This window comes from Lactuca sativa, chromosome 8, assembly GCF_002870075.4.
Source record: "Lactuca sativa cultivar Salinas chromosome 8, Lsat_Salinas_v11, whole genome shotgun sequence".
Classification (NCBI taxonomy): Eukaryota; Viridiplantae; Streptophyta; class Magnoliopsida; order Asterales; family Asteraceae; genus Lactuca; species Lactuca sativa.
The window spans coordinates 159,372,751-159,391,070 of NC_056630.2; the positions used below are offsets into that span (position 1 = coordinate 159,372,751).

The following is an 18,320-nucleotide window of genomic DNA, read 5'->3' on the forward strand; positions in this document are numbered from 1 at the left end:
AATTGATCTAATTCAACTCTTGTAGCAAAATGATCTAAATTTTACAAATAATTAGTTTTTCACAAAATCAAGTAATTATATTAAAATTTGGCAATAATCATGTTATTAGATGGGGATAATCATTACCATACCAACAAAATCAAATTTTATGAACCAAAACATTTTGTGGTAATGGTCATAATCCAAAACAGGCCAAAAACTCGAAAACTCTTACAACATATTGCATAAGTCGTCGAGTCAGGACATGGACTCGACGAGTTCATCCCCAAATGATCCAACTCGGCGAGTCCACTCATGGGACTCGTTGAGTCCGGCAGTTAGAAGGCAATTTTTCAGGTTTTTCAGCTTTGAAAATTATCCATGCATCAAATATAACAGAAAACAACCCATGGATCTAATACCACTGTTGGGTTTTGTGTACTATAACACTCCTATGGTGCACATACAACCCTAATAGCTTTGGATATAAGTTTTCTCTAGTTATACATGCAATAAACTTTCCAAAGCATGACGCCTACAACTAGCATACAGTTTTGATATATAAATCATAAAATCAAGTTAGAAGAATACCTCTTTATTGTAGCTTGTAGTTTGGCCTTTCAAGAGCCTAACACCTCAAGTGTGATGCCTCAAATGGTTCACAAACACCATGAAAAAAAGGAAGACTTTGAGAGAGAGGCTAGACACTCCAAAATTAGCTATGTCTCTTCCTAGAAGACTAAGGGGGCCGATTTTAGGCTAAAGGATAACACATATATAGTGTAAGATTCCAAGGGTCATGTGTAAACCCTAATCCATACACATAGGATTATGATCCATAACTCATGTGGACTAACTCTTCATGGACTCTTCCATAAACTTAATCCATCATGGATTAAAAGCCCAAACCATATGTATCACTAATTTACATAATTAGTCCCCGTTAATTTAATTAGTCTCTTTTGATCACTAAATTAATTCTTAATCAATACTAATTAAATATTATGATTTCTCAATTAATATGTTATACGTATAATATATTAGTGAATCATAAATAACCTATTTCTCAAATATTCATCCTATCAGATTGTTCTGGTGAAGGCAACCCAAATAGACCATGCTATTCTCGAGTTAAGTAAATATCAATTATAGTTATGGGCTTAGACACTTAATCCAACAGCTACAACCTAAGCCCGTGATCTTTTAGGGGTTCCTTCATTTTTAAGCCCCCTAATCTGGAATTTAGGGTTCCATTTCCAGCCTCCATTACTTCCAAAAGACCCTTTGGCAAAACCCTACCCTTCTAGAAGCTCTTAAGTTCATTTTGCTAGCTTTTGGTGGTTTTGAAGGAAGAAAAAGAAGTTTCATTGCTTAGTTTCTCCAAGAAATCCCTTATCGTCCTTATGTGCAACTTTTAGACTTCTTGTAAGTCCTCAAACTCTCACATTTTTTGTATGCTTCTTAGATCTAGATTTTATTCCATATTTTGCCTCATTAATGAAGTTGGAATGGGTAGAAGAGATAAAGTTTGCAACTTTTATGATTTCTCTGAGTCCGAAGAACATTATACCTCATAGATATAGGATGTGGTTGTGGTTTGGGGACTTTGCATGAACTTTAGGTCACACTTCATATTTGGACCTAGATTTGGGAAAGGACATGTATTCCCATAAATTTTACATTTTTTAGGGACACTACAAGAAAAACATGATTTTGCTAAAAAGGAATCCATTGCAAAAAGTTGAAATTTCGTTGCAAAAGACGTATAGCGATGGAATTTGCAACGACTGATTTCCATCCCAAAAAACTCTGTAGCAAGGGTTTACGAGGGAAATAATCATTCTTTCGCAAACGTGGCAACATAATGAAACCCATTGTAGATGGTATTCTGTCGTGTATTCCGTTGCGAATTATGTGGTGATGAATCCCTATCAAATTTGTGGTGATGAATTCCTAGCAAATTTTACGGTGATGAATCCCTAGAAGATTTCGTGGTGGTGAATCATTAGCAAATTCCATGGTGGTGAATCCCTAGCAAATTTCGTGGTGACGAATCCCTAGCAAATTCTGTGGTGATAGCAAATTTCGTGGTGATGAATCCCTAGTAAAGTTATGTGGTGTATATTATCTAGCAGATTTCATAGCAAATTACATAGACATGCTTCCGCAGCAACGATTCCATAGACACGGATGGATAATTAATTTAGAAATTAAATCCAAATTATTTTGTAGTAATTTATAAAAAACAAAAATAAGAAAAAAAATCAAATAACATTTATATCATTAAATAAAACAATAATTATTTATTACATGGAAATGGAAAGCAGCTACTCTAAAATAAATATTTTGCAATAAACATATCAACATTTTATGACCTACTAGTTTTGTTGTTCTCTAAAAGCATTAATAAGAGTCATTGCCGATTTTAGTTGTTTATCAAGCTGCTCGACTTTTGCGTTGTGTTGGTCTTCTTGGGCCTTCATTATTTCTTTAAGCTGATCATTTTGCTCTTTTTGTTTAGCAACAAGCTCCCTCAATTCTTCCATTTCATCATTTTTTTCGGAATGTAAGATACACACATTTTACCGTTAATCATGGGAATCGTCTTTGTAAAAGAACCTAATCCATACAGTTTTTTTTTCATGACCACCAACATCATAAAATATGTTGTCATCCTCAAATTCAGCACCTTCAGCTTCCAACTCTTCTTGTTTTTCTGTATAGGCCTCCTACAAAATAATAATAATTTAAATTAAAAGATATCAAAGTTATGAAGACATGAAGGACTAGCTACAATATAAAATTTTAATTGCACTGAAATGAATATTACATGAATTTGTCTATCTTTTTCAATTGTAAATGTGACTTCATCGTGATTTTTCGTGTGTGTATACATGAACAATTCACTATGGGGTGGAGCACGTCCTAATTTCATTTTCTGCATAAACACCATAAAATATAAAATATACACATAAACATAAACATTGATGAATCATTAAATAAAACTTACCAAATCAGAAGTTATCTTTAAATGATTTACGAATCCAACGTTATGGGTAGCTTGTGCTATTCCATCAGTCACACCGTCACGCCTATCTTTAATTAACTTTTAAAGGAACAAAAGAAACTATTTAAGATCCATTGCACCAAAATCGACATCATGGATTGAAATGACAATAGCATTCAAGTACACTAACGATTTTGGTGCGAAAAAACCATTATAATGTACATCAACTGTCAAATACTTACTTGGTGTTGAATCAGATGTCATCTTCTTCACAATAACAATCGCATTGAATATTTGTCTTCAATTTTGTAACCCTAATTTAATGAGAAAGGGTTGTATTAATTATGTCTATGAACCCTAATTTAATGAGAAAGGGGTGAAATGTGTTCTAATTCCACGTAATATGACATGTCAGTCTTAATTAAACAATTTAAAATAAATAAACAGACAAAAAAAATTTATATGGTCGTAGGGGTTATGATGAAGTGGAACCATAAGTTCGTTACGATTAGGAGTGCAAATGAGTCAAACTACTCATGAGCTACTCGGGATCGGATCGTTGAAAGTTCGACTCGAAACCGATTTTAAACGAGCCCGAACCGAGCTCGACCTTAATATTAAACTCGTTTATTAAACGAGCTCGAGCTTGAACCTATGTCACTAAGCTCGATTAGGCTCGCGAGCCTAAACGAGCCTTTATATAAAATAATTTATTATTATTTTTATATATTAAAATAAAAACATATTTGGGGACTAGAGATTTAGGGTATTAGTAAACGAGCTTCTTAACGAGCTCGAGCGGGACTTAAGCTTATTTAGGCACGTCAGACAAAAAACGAGTCAAGCCCCAACCCAAGTCGAGCTTGTATAATTATTTACGAGCTCGAGCCGAGCTCAGTACAAAAACCTCGAATCAAGCCTCACATAACTTAAATGAGCCCGAGCCAAGCTCAGGCTCGGCTCGGCTCGTTTTCACCCGCCGGTTAGGATGAAGAGGAACCATAACTTCAATGGTACAACGAGTAAAAAAAAAAGTTTTCCCCTTTAAATATGTTCATTTCAAATACTCAAAAGGACAAATCCTGATTGTGCTTTCACCACCATCTCACAACATATTCAAAATTGGAAGTCCTTACTTGAGGAATTGAGGTTATTTTTTGCAATTCACCTTATTTGACATCGAACAGGCGGGGAACAGCAAATCAGTTATCAAGGACGACCTATTCCGCGACCATCAGTTAGCTTACGACTTATGGAAATCGACGATGAAATGATCAAATCTAAAGGTATCCTTGTAGTTTTTGCCAAAATAGTTGTTCCTATTCTTTATGGGCTGTGTTTCTTGTACCAATTTTTCATTTGTGAATTCTTGAATCTCTATGTCAAACCCATGTTCCTATCCTTTTTGGGTTTTGTTTTACAGGGGAAGAAGAAGATAAGAAAAAGCCCATAGTGGTAATACTAGTCGGCGCACCTGGAAGTGGCAAATCGACCTTCTGTGATCACGTTATGCGGGTTTCTACCCGACCCTGGGTCCGCGTCTGTCAGGTCTTTCTCTCTCGCATTCCAAGTGTTCGATGAAATGTCACATTGATTTTATGTTCATTATCTGGCACCCTGTTTTGGTATCACATTGATTTTAGGGCATTACACATAACTACCAATTTCCATCACTAAATATAATCTCATACAGGACACAATTGGGAATGGCAAAGCTGGAACAAAAGCACAATGTCTAGCTATCTCCAACACCTCATTAAAAGAAGGAAAAAACATACTAATCGACAGGTGTAATCTTGATAAAGAACAACGTGCAGATTTTGTCAACCTTAAAAACTCTCATCAAGTAGACATACACGCCATTGTTCTTGATCTTCCTGCAAAGCTTTGTATCTCTCGATGTGTAAATCGAACTGGACATGAAGGAAACTTACAAGGTGGAAGAGCTGCAGCTGTGGTCAATCGTATGCTTCAAAAGAAAGAATCACCCAAAATCAACGAAGGGTTTACACGAATAACATTTTGTTACAATGAAAACGATGTTCAATCTGCCATGGATACTTATGGATCACTTTCTTCCATAAATACCCTTCCGTCCGGCTGTTTTGGAGAGAAAAAGTCAGATTCTAAAGTCCAAGTTGGTATTATGAAGTTCTTGAAAAGAGTAGATGCTCCAAGTAAACTAGCATCTAACAAAACTGACAAAACTGAAAAAACTGACAAAACTACCCCCGGGCCATCAAATGATAATACCACTCAAGAAAACCATCCTGTTAATGAAGGTAAAGAGAAAAAAATACCCTTTGAGAGTGGGACCCATGATGGGGTCCCTACTTTGGCATTTCCTTCTATATCCACGTCAGATTTTCAATTTAATATTGAAAAGGCTTCGGAAATAATAGTTGAAACAGTTGAGGAATTTGTGAACAAGATTGGAAATGGGAGGCTTGTTTTGGTGGATTTGTCTCATGGATCAAAGATATTGTCTTTGGTGAAAACTAAAGCTGCTAAGAAGAATATCGACTCAAAAAAGTTTTTTACTTTTGTGGGAGATATTACAAAGCTTCACTCAGGAGGCTTAAAGTGCAATGTGATAGCTAATGCTGCAAACTGGTAAGTTTTCACAAGTTTTCTAGGGTTGTTTTTCAATAATGAAAATAAGGAGGGCATTTATGTCTTTTGCAGGAGACTAAAACCTGGTGGTGGAGGTGTAAATGCTGCCATATTTGATGCTGCGGGACCCGATTTAGATACTGCAACTAAACAACGAGCTGGATCTCTTACCCCTGGAAAAGCAATCACTATTCCTCTTCCTTCAACATCTCCTTTGTTTTCTAAAGAAGGTGTGACACATGTCATACATGTTCTTGGGCCCAATATGAATCCAAAAAGACCAAATTGCCTCAAAGATGACTATCAAAAGGGATGTAAAGTTCTTAAGGAGGCTTACATGTCTCTTTTTGGAAACTTTGAATCTATTGTGAGAAATCAAGAGAAATTATGTGAACATTTTGATGGTGTTTTGAATAGTGGTGTTGAGAAGGTTAGGAGAGAGGATGATGGCATATGTAGCACTGAGAAAAACAAGAAATTTAAAGGTTTTGTCGAAGAAAAGGAGATAGGTGGAAAGGTGAATAAGGATTGGGGTTCGTGGGCTCAAGCACTTTATAAAATCGCTATGAATCCTGAGAAACATGGGAATGATGTTATTGAAATATTGGATGATGTTGTGGTTTTGAATGATGTTTACCCAAAGGTTGTTTTTTTATCTCTTAAGACACGACAGAATGAATTTGTACTATGTTTGATGTGCATTGGACTAGTACTTTGTACTTGAATTGGGACTGATGTCCCAAAAAAGTGGGACAAAAGCTACAGCTTTTTGTCCCACCTAAAAAATTACTTGGTACTTGAATTGAGACCGGTGTCAATTCAAGTACCAAGCAACTTTTTGTCCTGGCTAGCTTTTTGGATGGACCATTCTGTCCCAAACCCAAAAAGCTACCTAGGACAGAGTGAGGACAAAGGTTGAAATTTTTTGTCCCATCCAAAAAGGTGGGACTAGGGTGCGTCTGACTTTTTGTTTGTGCAAAAGATGTTAATGCCCTCTCAAACTCATGATAAGGTTGAAAATACAGGCACAAAAGCATGTTTTGGTGGTTGCTCGAGTTAAAGGTCTTGAGAGTCTTTCAGATGTAGGTGAGGAACACCTTCCTATATTAAGGACAATGCATGATGTGGGTTTGAAGTGGGCTCAAACATTTTTAAAGGAAAATGAATCATTGGTATTTCGCCTTGGATACCATTCGGTATGTGGTGCTTTCATTTCTTTCTATTACAATTTTTTTAAAGATGAGGTGTATTTTGATTCCGATTGTGGTTGGTTTGTTTGTTTTAGGCGCCTTCAATGAGACAACTACACCTTCATGTAATAAGTCAAGATTTTGACTCCAAACATCTCAAGAACAAGAAGCATTGGAACTCATTCAATTCTTCATTTTTTCGGGATTCTGTGGATGTGATTGAAGAAGTGAGAGAAGAGGGGAAACCTAAATTAAACGATGATGAGAAATTCATGTCGATGGAGTTGAGATGCAACCGGTGTAGAAGCGCACACCCTAACATTCCTCGCCTCAAATCACATATTGCTATTTGTAAATCACCCTTTCCTGAAAATTTACTTCAAAATGGTCGCTTGTTGCATGCTCCTACAAAAGTGTAATCTCCTTCCCCCAAGTTTTGTGTTATAAACTTGTACTTGAACTTGTTCAAAGTTCCTTTTTCCTACTTATGGTAGATGTATGAGGAAAAATTTGCATGATGTGCTTAGTTCAAGTTTAAATATTATGACACTTTTGCATGACATTATCATCATGCTAATGAAAAGTCGCATGAATAGACATGAAATAACATAAACAAGTTATGTGCATTACATTGGATCGAGACTGAAGTCAAATTAACAAAATTTACAAGTTTTCCCACCAAAACAGGAAAAGAACTCTCTTGAATAGATAACACCATCTCAATAATTTTATCAATTTTGATTAGGAGATATTCAATTTTAGCAAGAATGTTGTCTGAAGTAACTTTTGGATTACAACTACTTTTAAACAAAAGTTTTTCTTTAATTCGAGTGTTTTTCAAAATCTAAAAGCTAAAATCTACTAAACAAGTTCAAAACCTCGCTTACCCATATACCTTTTTTCGCTAATGTGGATTTCATACTATTTCTGTTAGATATATATATATATATATATATTTCTATAAAAGCTTGTTTATTCATGGTGAAGCACCTAAAACATGAAAGAATAATAAAGCAACTAAAAATCATATATCAATTTCTAATATTGCTTTTAGACAATCAACTTTTAGATGTTGTTTGTTTTTTCTAAGACAAAATGTCCGCAATCTGTAAACGTCTACAATATAAGAGGTGGATTAAACGTCTGCAGTCAGAAAGAAGAAGATTTATTTTTTAACATCTGCAGACTGCTAGAATAAACTAAAATCGAATTAAACCGTTTTTTTTAACTTACAAGATTTTTTTTCTATAATTTTATGATTTTATTATAGATAATTAATAAATGTAGATCAACTTTTCTGTATTATTATATAAAAAGTGAGAATAAAATAGTACGAATTAATGTATATATTTGATAAAAACCAATAAATTTTGGTCGCAAAGATATATCTAAACATTGTAATTAAAAATAAAAGAATTTAACATGTAAAATAGATTGAAATAAATTTTGATTTTAAATGAAATCTTCAAGTTCGTTTTACCATTTCAATTAAATCAATTAAAAACTTATCATAAATATTTATCTCAAGAAATGAATAATATTTACATTAAATAATGTTTTATAAATTTGACACAATATATATAAGATAATATTATGATTTATATATATATATATATATATATATATATATATATATATATATATATATATATATATATATATATATATATAACAACGTAAATTTTAAAACAAAATTTTCATTTTCAAAACATTCAATTATTCACAAATAACACCAACATATTGTATCAAATGTGTTTATCACAAAAACATTTCCTCAGAATCCCAAAACATAAACTCCTCCTGTGTTTACGACTCATGTCGGCGCCTTCCCGCGCTCATCAGTACCTGAAACACATCACACAACAACTGTAAGCATAAATGCTTAGTGGGTTCCCCAAAATACCGCATACAACACATACGCCACTCAAGGCTATAATATGACCCTCCGGTCGATGTGTCTCAGTGGGACCCTCCAGTCCCGTAGCTCGTTGGACCCTCTGGTCCGGTCATAGCTCGTTGGGCCCTCCGGCCTGGTCTGTATCGTTGGACCCTTCGGTCCGGTCTATAACAACATACAACATACACATAACACATAACACATAATCTCATACATAACACATAAGACTCTCTGGTATGCACAATATACCACTCTAGGTAATGTATAGTGAGAAGACTCACCTCGATGTATCGATAAATATCTGACTCGGAATAAGTGTGATCTAGCATCCGCCTAATCACATAAAGTAATACACTCATAAATACAACTGTACTCAACCCTAAAAGTCAACAAGGTCAACGGTCAACTTTGACCGGACTCGGCGAGTGCACTGGGGCGACTCGGCGAGTCTACACGTGTCCACTGACTCTCTTAGATCATTTCTTGACACGCCGAGTACCTCCCTGACTCGGCGAGTTCCACCTGGCATGAATCGCGGGGCCACCACGACTCAACTCGCCGAGTCTCAAGAACAACTCGACGAGTTCCAGCTTGAACTCAGTCCCCCTGACTCACACTGACTCACTGAGTCGTTCCCTCAACTCGACAAGTCCACTCACTGAGTGATTACGGGCAAACTTCATACTACTCGCCGAGTTTTTTCTTCAGACTCGGCGAGTTCATGCCATGCATAAACTCAAAACCACTTCTGAGGTCAGATCTGTTCCATTTAATCATAGATCTGGCCTCCCCAAGCATGATAATCACGTAAAGTTCAAACCTTGATGCTCAAACAACATCTATTTGCTCCTATATGATGTTTTAGCCCCATATTTGATAACCCATGGTCAAAACTCCCATGAATCCTCATAAAGCTTGAGGAATAAAGCTTCTCTGGACCTCTATGGATCCCATTCCAAGCCTCATCACAAATAGGGACGAAATGGACATCAAATCTAACCAATAAAAGGGTCAAGAAAAGGGAGCCAAAATGTTACCTCCAAAGTGATGCTCTGAGCTCCAAATTCGAAGAATATCCACCTCCCTTGCTTCCTCTTAGCTAGAATCTCCTTTGCCTTGCCAAATAATGCTTCAAAAGTTAACAATGGCCTCCTCTCTCTCCCAAAACGCTCAAGATCTCTTTAGGGTTTCTCTCTGGGGTTGGTGGCCGCAAATGACGGCCATAAGCCCCTTTAAATAGGTCTCAAACCCTGAAAATTAGGGTTTCATTAAATAGCGTGGACTCGCCGAGTCCAGATGCGAACCCGCGTGCAAAACCACAATCCTACTCGGCGAGTTTAGACTCTAACTCGCCGAGTCTCCTCACCACACCCAAAAAGATAAAAGAATAAAATAATACCTGAGAGTCCAGATGTTACAATATATATATATATATATATATATATATATATATATATATATATATATATATATATAAGTTACAATACTTAAAGAAAAAAGATCCGACGACAAAATCATGACTTTTGTGATAAATTTATAAATAAAGATTTGATTGCAATAATGATCGTTAGAGCTGTTTATATATATATATATATATATATATATATATATATATATATATATATATATATATATATATATATATATATATATATATATATATAAACAGCTCTAACGATCATTATTGCAATCAAATCTTTATTTATAAATTTATCACAAAAGTCATGATTGTGTCGTCGGATCTTTTTTTCTTTAAGTATTGTAACTTTTTTTTCCAAATTGTTTATAATAGATAAAGTTTGAATATATATATATATATATATATATATATATATATATATATATATATATATATATATATATATATATATATATATATAGAGAGAGAGAGAGAGAGAGAGAGAGAGGAGGGAGGAGGGTTCAATTGAGAAAAAAAATTGAGAATAAGAGAATCATTTTCAACCAATCATTTAATATAAGCATAAAAAGACACGGTGGCAAACTTGTAAATATGATAACAACTTTCAATCTCAAATACGTAACTGTAGAGAATTAGATAACAGTTCAAACTCATTCCTAATCAATCGTTCATCATCCAAATTTCTTCTCCAACCTTCAACAATCATCCAGATTTCTTCAATTAAATCATCATTAACGTCATCCAGTGTTTAATCAATCATCGATCTTCGTCAATAACACGTTTATCAACACCATTCAACAGTGGACAACAAAAATTCGTTTTTGGTTCTTTTAATCCAACCTTCAATTCTGCTTGAATACGATTAGATCTTCAACATCTACGATTAATTATACTCCCAGCATCATTAGATCAAGATCATCAATAATCAACAAAAAATTCACTTCATATCATTCATTCAATTGAACTAGTACAGGTACCGACGGAACCGGTACCGACCCGTATCGTTCCCGATTTCCGGAATACCGAAGTTGATTGAAAGTTAATCTCAAGTACCGAACCGAATTAACATCACCGGTACCGGTACCGATACTTGATACTAGTACAGGTACCGACGGTACCGGTTCCGATACGGTACCACTACGAGATCGGTATTTAGGACAAACTGTTCATCCCTAATTTTCTCAATTGAACTTACCTCTCTCTCTCTCTCTCTCTCTCTCTCTATATATATATATATATATATATATATATATATATATATATATATATATATATATATATATATATATATATATATATATATATATATATATATATATATATATATATAAAGAGAGAGAGAGAGAGTTCAATTGAAAAAATTAAAAAGGTTGAGAATATGGGAAACGATTCTCAACCACTCCTTGTTTCCTATATAAACAAGGAGTGGTTAAGAATGGTTTCCTATATTCTCAACCTTTTTAATTTTCTCAATTGAACTCTCTCTCTCTCTCTCTCTCTCTCTATATATATATATATATATATATATATATATATATATATATATATATATATATATATATATATATATAATGTTGTTTAAGCTAAAAGATGTCTGAAAAAGTTTAAACACTCTCATCCACATCCGTACAAAAAAAAGACACGCGGTCTTCAAAAAAAAACTAACAATCTATGAAGCCTTAAAGTCTAGAGGGTGCAGACAAAAAACAAAAAACACCCTAAAATGTTAATAGTTTAGATCTAGCCTGAATAACTCTTAAACTAAAGGTTTTTATTATATCTAAAGTGTGCAATGAGGGATCTTTATATTATAGGTAGCCAGTGTTTACTTCACTCGACCCAAGCTATGCCCAAAGAGTCCCATGCCTTTCTTGGTCGGACCAAGCCAACTGGCAATTTACGATAAGTCTTTCCTAATTTTTAGAGCAAGAAGTGAAACTAAAGGAAAGCTTTCTTTATCTTTATGGATAACCAATTCATTTTCAAAAAACAAAAAACAAATAGCACCCTAAAATGTTTATAGTTTCCTTTTCCAATCATGTGAAACAAATAATCAGATTTGGAACATTAGATTTCATTTTGTACCTATAAGGGACTTTTTGGTATCCCCAAATCATAACCATAACATTTCACATTTACAATATAAAGGCCAAATGCCCAATGTCCTATACACTCTTTCTCCAAAAACTATCATTAAAAAAGAAAACCCAAAAATGTTCACTTAAGCGTAGGTTTTTGCCTTGTCTTACTAAACTGAACATCCCCATTAAGAACCGAACCCACAAATCTCTCCACTTCCTCAAAAGTCACATCCCCTGTAAAAGCTGAAAACTTTGACTTACGTGATTTATACGCCACCAATAACATGTCCAATGATTTAAACCCTGATTTATCAAAAGCATATAAAAACGACGACTGATTTGAAGCATCCAAAAGAGCATAAGAAACCGAATCCCTTGGACCCGAAGCTGGATTTTGTCTCCTCAATAACGACTTCTGTGACACCTAAATTCACATTAACAAAAAAAATATATTAACTTATTGCAATTTGACCTTTTGAAAAAAGTCAAAAACAAAGATAACTTACAGATGAGAGTATCTTATGAAGCTTTTCCCTTCCTTTAGCCGATTTAAAAACACCAATAACACAAACCGGTGTTTTTTCCCCACAAATCAGATCAAAATTTGTAGCTCTCAACAAAGGGATCCCTTCATTATCTGAATTTGAACCTCCTAACTTCTTGTTTTTCTTCTCAAATCCATCAAACAACAACCCAAGTTCCTTAATTGTTGATTTCATATCTTTTACATGAATCCCACTTTTCAAAACCTTCATCTCTCCATTCGATAGCAAACCAATCACAGCCGGAAGTTTATCCACTCCTAGGTTTTCCACCAACGGATCAGAAACATCTTTCACTTGTGTATCATAGAAGATGAAACGCTTCCGGAACATTCCGGAAAGTGCACGCCATATAACGGGAGTGTCTTTTTTGGTAGAAAGAAGGATGAGTTTTGGTAAAGATTCAATGGTGTTAAACTTGGTCTCGAATTCAGTCAATGTGAGACGTTTTGAGAATTTTGGGAAATGATCTTGAACAAATGATTTCAAATCTTTTAGGGTTCCATCACCAGTGTACTCGATTAATGAACCAATTTCTATTGATTTATATGAATAAATGTAGACACGTGGTTTATTCTTAGGGCGAATACCGAGTTCTTTACAAAAAGATGATTCCACTTCACAATTCACACTTCCCACCTAGAATTTTCACATGTTGAAATTTTTAACCTTTTTTTTTTTTCAAAAAATGTTTAAAGCAAAAGATTTGATTGTAGTAAAATAATAAATTACCTCCAATGCCCCTTTGAGTGAGTTTCCAATTTCCTCTATGATGGATTCAAAGTGTTGTGTACCCTTCATTGATGGGGTATAAGATAACAAAAGCCATGTGACTCCTTTTTCAATTACCTCTTTTTTATACAATTGAGAATTAATTGAAACCATGTTTTTAGGAGAACTCCTAGCACCACCACCAAATCCGCCAAACTGACTCCCACTGCCACCCATGCCGCCGCCCATGCCGCCACCAAAGAAGTTGGAAAAAACGTCGCCGACATCGAAACCGAATGGACTATCGCCGCCACTTCCGCCAAAGGAAAATGAATATGATTTTGACCCGCCGCTTTGACCGCCCATTGTCTGCCATTCATCCGGTGAGAATGTGAACCCGCCGCCGTGCCCTGGCCCACCGCCGCTTCGGAAGTAGGTATGGCCGCCATGGGCTCCGCCATCGAATCCCGGGTTCCCCCTTGAGTCCCCGTACATATCGTAATTTTTTCTCTTTTCTTCATCCGATAAAATTTCATATGCTGATGAAAAAAGTAAAAAAAAAAAAAGGTAAATTTCATTGCTATATTTTTTATTTTTATTTATTTGAGGGATCACCATACCGTTATTTATTTCTTCAAACTTTTCCTGAGCGCCTTTATTTTTATTCTTATCGGGATGATATTGAAGAGAGAGCCTAAAAAAGAAAAATGATAATTTTAGTATGTAGAATCATTGATGTGTAGCTAAATAATAAAAGGGGGTAGTGTTATCAATTATCAATTATCAATTATCAAATATCAAGAAAAAAACATACTTGTGGAAAGCTTTTTGAATTTGCCTCGAACTTGCATCCTTTTCTACTCCTAGTACCTGGTCATTTAAAAGTCAAAATAAACATGTTAAAAACCTTAAGACAATAGAAACATATTCAAGCATAAATTATGGATGTTAAATCAAAGATCAAGAAACCGCTTAATTGTATAAATCTACTTCCCAACAGATGACATATTTAACATGCTCAACATTCAACAAGTTTGGAACAAAAATGTGATATTGTCGAGCAGAATACCCCATATCTGGATGTAAGAAATTCATGATTCATATCGAATATGTTACTATTCTAAGATAAAGTAATTTGAATTGTATGGTGGATGAATTCAGAGGAAGAACAGTGCCAATTATATGGGTGTCATGTTCAAAAAGGTTTTGGGCATGTAAAATCAGAAAAATTTACCCTCCCAATTGCAATATTTCCATGTTCAAACTTCCATCTGACTTACTAGTAGCTAAATCCGAATACATACCCCCGTAAAAACCCCAAATTTGGATCAATTGAAGAAATTCGCAACCCAAATTAGCATATCATGATAAAACCTAAACCTAAACCATAAACCACATTTCAATCCAGTATTTAGTTATAAAATGCAACCTAGAACCCAAACACAAATAACCTACCAAAACATCGCTTTCTTGCGACAACAAAACGGTGATGCTGCTTTATATGCACACAACAGGAAACATATATCAAAAGGGGAAAACCTAATTAAACACAAGGGAATTGAGAGGGAGATAGATAATTACCTTATACGGGTCAAGAGATTTTGACTCTACGGAGGCGTATAACAACAGAGAACATGTAAAGAATATCATCGATATGGTCCAGGTGTTCTTCATTGTTTTTTTTTTTCAAGACAATCGAATCCAAATCCCTAGAAGAATGTTCTGCGTTCACAAGAGAATCAAGATCGCTAAATCCCACCCAAAAAAAAAATTGTTATTCGAGTTATCGAGAGTGTTTGCGTTACAACTTATAGCTTCGTTAAGGAGAGGGATCGAGAGGGTTCGGAGCTTTTAAGAGGAGGGAAACGTGGCGTTTGTAGGCGGTGCCACGAGTATTGACCAATAGAAATTCAGGATTTTCTGTCCGTGACCTCATCACTCATCAACTCCCTTCGTGCCAAAAGTTGTTTCCGAGTAAATTTTAGTTTGGTCCCTATGGTATACATGAATATGCAGGTTTAGTCCTAGTTTTGAAAACTTTGACACCACTTATTCTTATGCTAGCAAATGTGTCAGCTTTGGTTACTTATGAATCCTTAATCTGCTACCATCCATAAGTACCTTCACAATTATACACCTTTTTTTGTCTTTTATGTTTTTGACATTACAACAAACTTTACAGACCAATTATGCATAAATGAATTATATATCCTTGAAGTCATCAACTCTTAGTGGCGGACCCAGAACCCAAGTGGGGTGCCCTGTTGACCGTTGACCGGTCTATTGACTGTTGACCAATCTAATTCCATCCAATCTTTGGCAACGGAAGTAGAAGCATGGTAAATGAATGACTATGTTTAAGGAAAATGAAAGAAGAGGGATAATATTGGTGAATATTAAACAACAAAATAAGCTACTAAGCTTCTGAGTATTCAAATGGGAGGTAAGTGGGTGCAGATGAATTTTCAGTGGGGACAATGCACTTGAAAATTTTCTATTTTTCTTTTTTTATGTATATAACTGGTGGGACCCACATTTAAGTGGGGTCCATGCACCCCACTAGTAATGCATTGGCTCCGCCCACTGTTAACTCCCCATGAATCTATATATTTGTTGTCTATTTTGTTACTATAGAGTGACAAATCTATCTTTCAAACTTAGAAGTGTCTAACTTGAATGAGATGAAGAAATAAATAGGTCAAAAAATTAATTATCTGATCAAATTGTCAATGATACAATTAATATTAAGTTCAATGTCATAAGGTTTTCAATAAACAAATGAGTAGGATAAATGTTTGTTACTAATTATAAACAATAATCAAATCAAACAAAGCAATATCTTAGAAACAGGAAAATGAAGTCTCCATTACATATTTCCAATATTTATAACCATGTGTTATGATGTAAAAAAAATACCAAAGTGGTTTTACTCACTCTATAGACTTTCACTTATATATACTTTTCAAAATACAAAACTAACCTAAATGAAGGAGAGAGTCTGAATGTGGTCGCACAACACTAAGAACAAACCAGACCACAAGTTATAGATAAACAGGCGGTCGTCGGTTGTCGAATAAGAGAAAATGGAGGTGGAGATGGATAGAGTCACAACGAGCATTGAAAAGTAGACCGATGATACAATTACGTTCTTTTGAAGATATGAGTCAAACTTGATTTAATGAGTCAAAAGTTATCATTGCAAATGACGTTACCACTGTAGGTATTAACATGTCTTGTCGTTGACTACATCAGATTATGCTTAAAGATCTTAAGCGTAAAGAACTTTTGTTGTATCGTCGTGATTTTCATCAACGCTTAAAGCTTCTCCATGCGCAATATGTCTAACACTTCTCGTAAATACCTATGATGATCGCCAACAGTCTAGACTTTGGAAGGGTCTACGTGTTATAGAACTGTATGGCCCGTGTTGTGTTTGTCAAGTGCTATGAGGGATGTTGATCGGTTTCTACAAGTCGGTGGGATGATGGTCATGTGCATATAGGCCCATTAAGGTGTTGGTCATGAGTATTCGGCCCGTGGTTGGATGATGGCAAGAGCGGTGTTTGTCGTCGACTTTTTTACCAGTTTGACTTTTGGTCAAACTTGGGTAAAATTTAGTATTTGGCTAAGGATTGTCTCAATATGGCATTAGGTAGCAGGTGTTAGTTGTTTTGTTGATGAGGTTGTTGTTGAGCTTCTGTTGTTTAGCATATGTTAGTTTTCTCACTATACTTTACTCTATAGTATGTATCCTGGTGTGTTAGGATGATGTTATGCTTTAGTGAGCTGTTAGACAGGTAGACTAGTTTAGACAGTTGCTTGTGTTGATGGATTGTTGTTGATTGTTTATTATTATATATGTCGACATATCTTATGGCGGGTTGAGGACAGTACAACTTTGTGTTGAAGACCAAGATACTCAGGGCGGACTAACTTTATGTTGAAGGCCAGGGGAGGACCAACTTTATGTAGAAGGCTAAAGAGGGTGGACGAGCCTTAGGCTGAAGCCCAATGTTTGTATGATTGCATGTACTATGTGTTGTATGGTATTTTGGGGAACTCACTACGTTTTTCTTAATTTGTGGATTAAATGTTTGTAGGTACTTTCTTTAGATCGTGGGAAGGTGAAGGTGTGACTGTACACACACATCAACAATTTTATGATTTGAGATTCGACAATGTTTTCCTTTATAACTTTGATTTTGGATTGTGGTTTATGAACAAATGGTTTTGACTTGATTATAAATTTATGAAAATGATGTTTATTCTAAATTAAAAATGGAAAATTTATTCTGAAAATCAGGACGTTACAATCTCTCACAATAAGATTCAATATATGTGCAATACACCTTACTTGAAAATAATTCTCACCACATTCCTACATGTTTGGCAATTTTCTTTTCAAAAACTCAATGGTCGTATTGTTTGAAGAAGCGTTATCAACAGTGATGGTCATAATGTTCTTTATGCCCCACTAATGAGATATATACATGCTTGGTCAAATAAGCTCCCCTGCTGAACTTATAAAGAGGCTAAAAGGTCAGACTTACGTGAAGATAAGCCAAACCTACCAACGAGGAATATTATAATGATTGATCTGATCCCGGCATCGGCGAAATACTTCACATAATAACGGGAGTACGAGGGTCAAACCTAGACGCCTCAATTACAATAGTAAACAGTTGTAATATATCATTAATAATAGCTATAGTGTTTAAAATCCATCAAAAGTGACTAATGACCCATCCAAAGTACAAGCTTTGGTACCTTCAGCCATCAGAACATTAATGACGATGGGACCAAAGCCAACCCATCTAAGCAATATGGTCATTCTCGATGAGAGACGCATAAAAAGGAACTCAAAATGAAGGATACAAGTA

At 35.1% G+C, this 18,320-nt stretch overlaps 2 protein-coding genes across 2 annotated transcripts; one reads left to right on the forward strand and one right to left on the reverse strand.

The window, feature by feature from the left end:
* Window positions 1–4,053: 4,053 nt before the first annotated feature.
* LOC111908638 (transcription factor bHLH140) lies at window positions 4,054–7,349 on the forward strand. The gene is made up of 6 exons (XM_023904455.3): window positions 4,054–4,272; window positions 4,410–4,534; window positions 4,680–5,599; window positions 5,672–6,242; window positions 6,625–6,795; window positions 6,885–7,349. The coding sequence occupies exons 1-6, from the start codon at window positions 4,239–4,241 to the stop codon at window positions 7,206–7,208; spliced, it is 2,145 nt and encodes a 714-aa protein (XP_023760223.1). The 5' UTR covers window positions 4,054–4,238; the 3' UTR covers window positions 7,209–7,349.
* A 4,758-nt stretch (window positions 7,350–12,107) lies between these two features.
* LOC111908639 (dnaJ protein ERDJ3A) lies at window positions 12,108–15,322 on the reverse strand. The gene is made up of 6 exons (XM_023904456.3): window positions 15,022–15,322; window positions 14,255–14,310; window positions 14,061–14,134; window positions 13,462–13,979; window positions 12,694–13,368; window positions 12,108–12,611 (listed from the first exon to the last, which is right to left on the reverse strand). The coding sequence occupies exons 1-6, from the start codon at window positions 15,112–15,114 to the stop codon at window positions 12,324–12,326; spliced, it is 1,704 nt and encodes a 567-aa protein (XP_023760224.1). The 5' UTR covers window positions 15,115–15,322; the 3' UTR covers window positions 12,108–12,323.
* Between the last annotated feature and the right edge of the window lie 2,998 nt (window positions 15,323–18,320).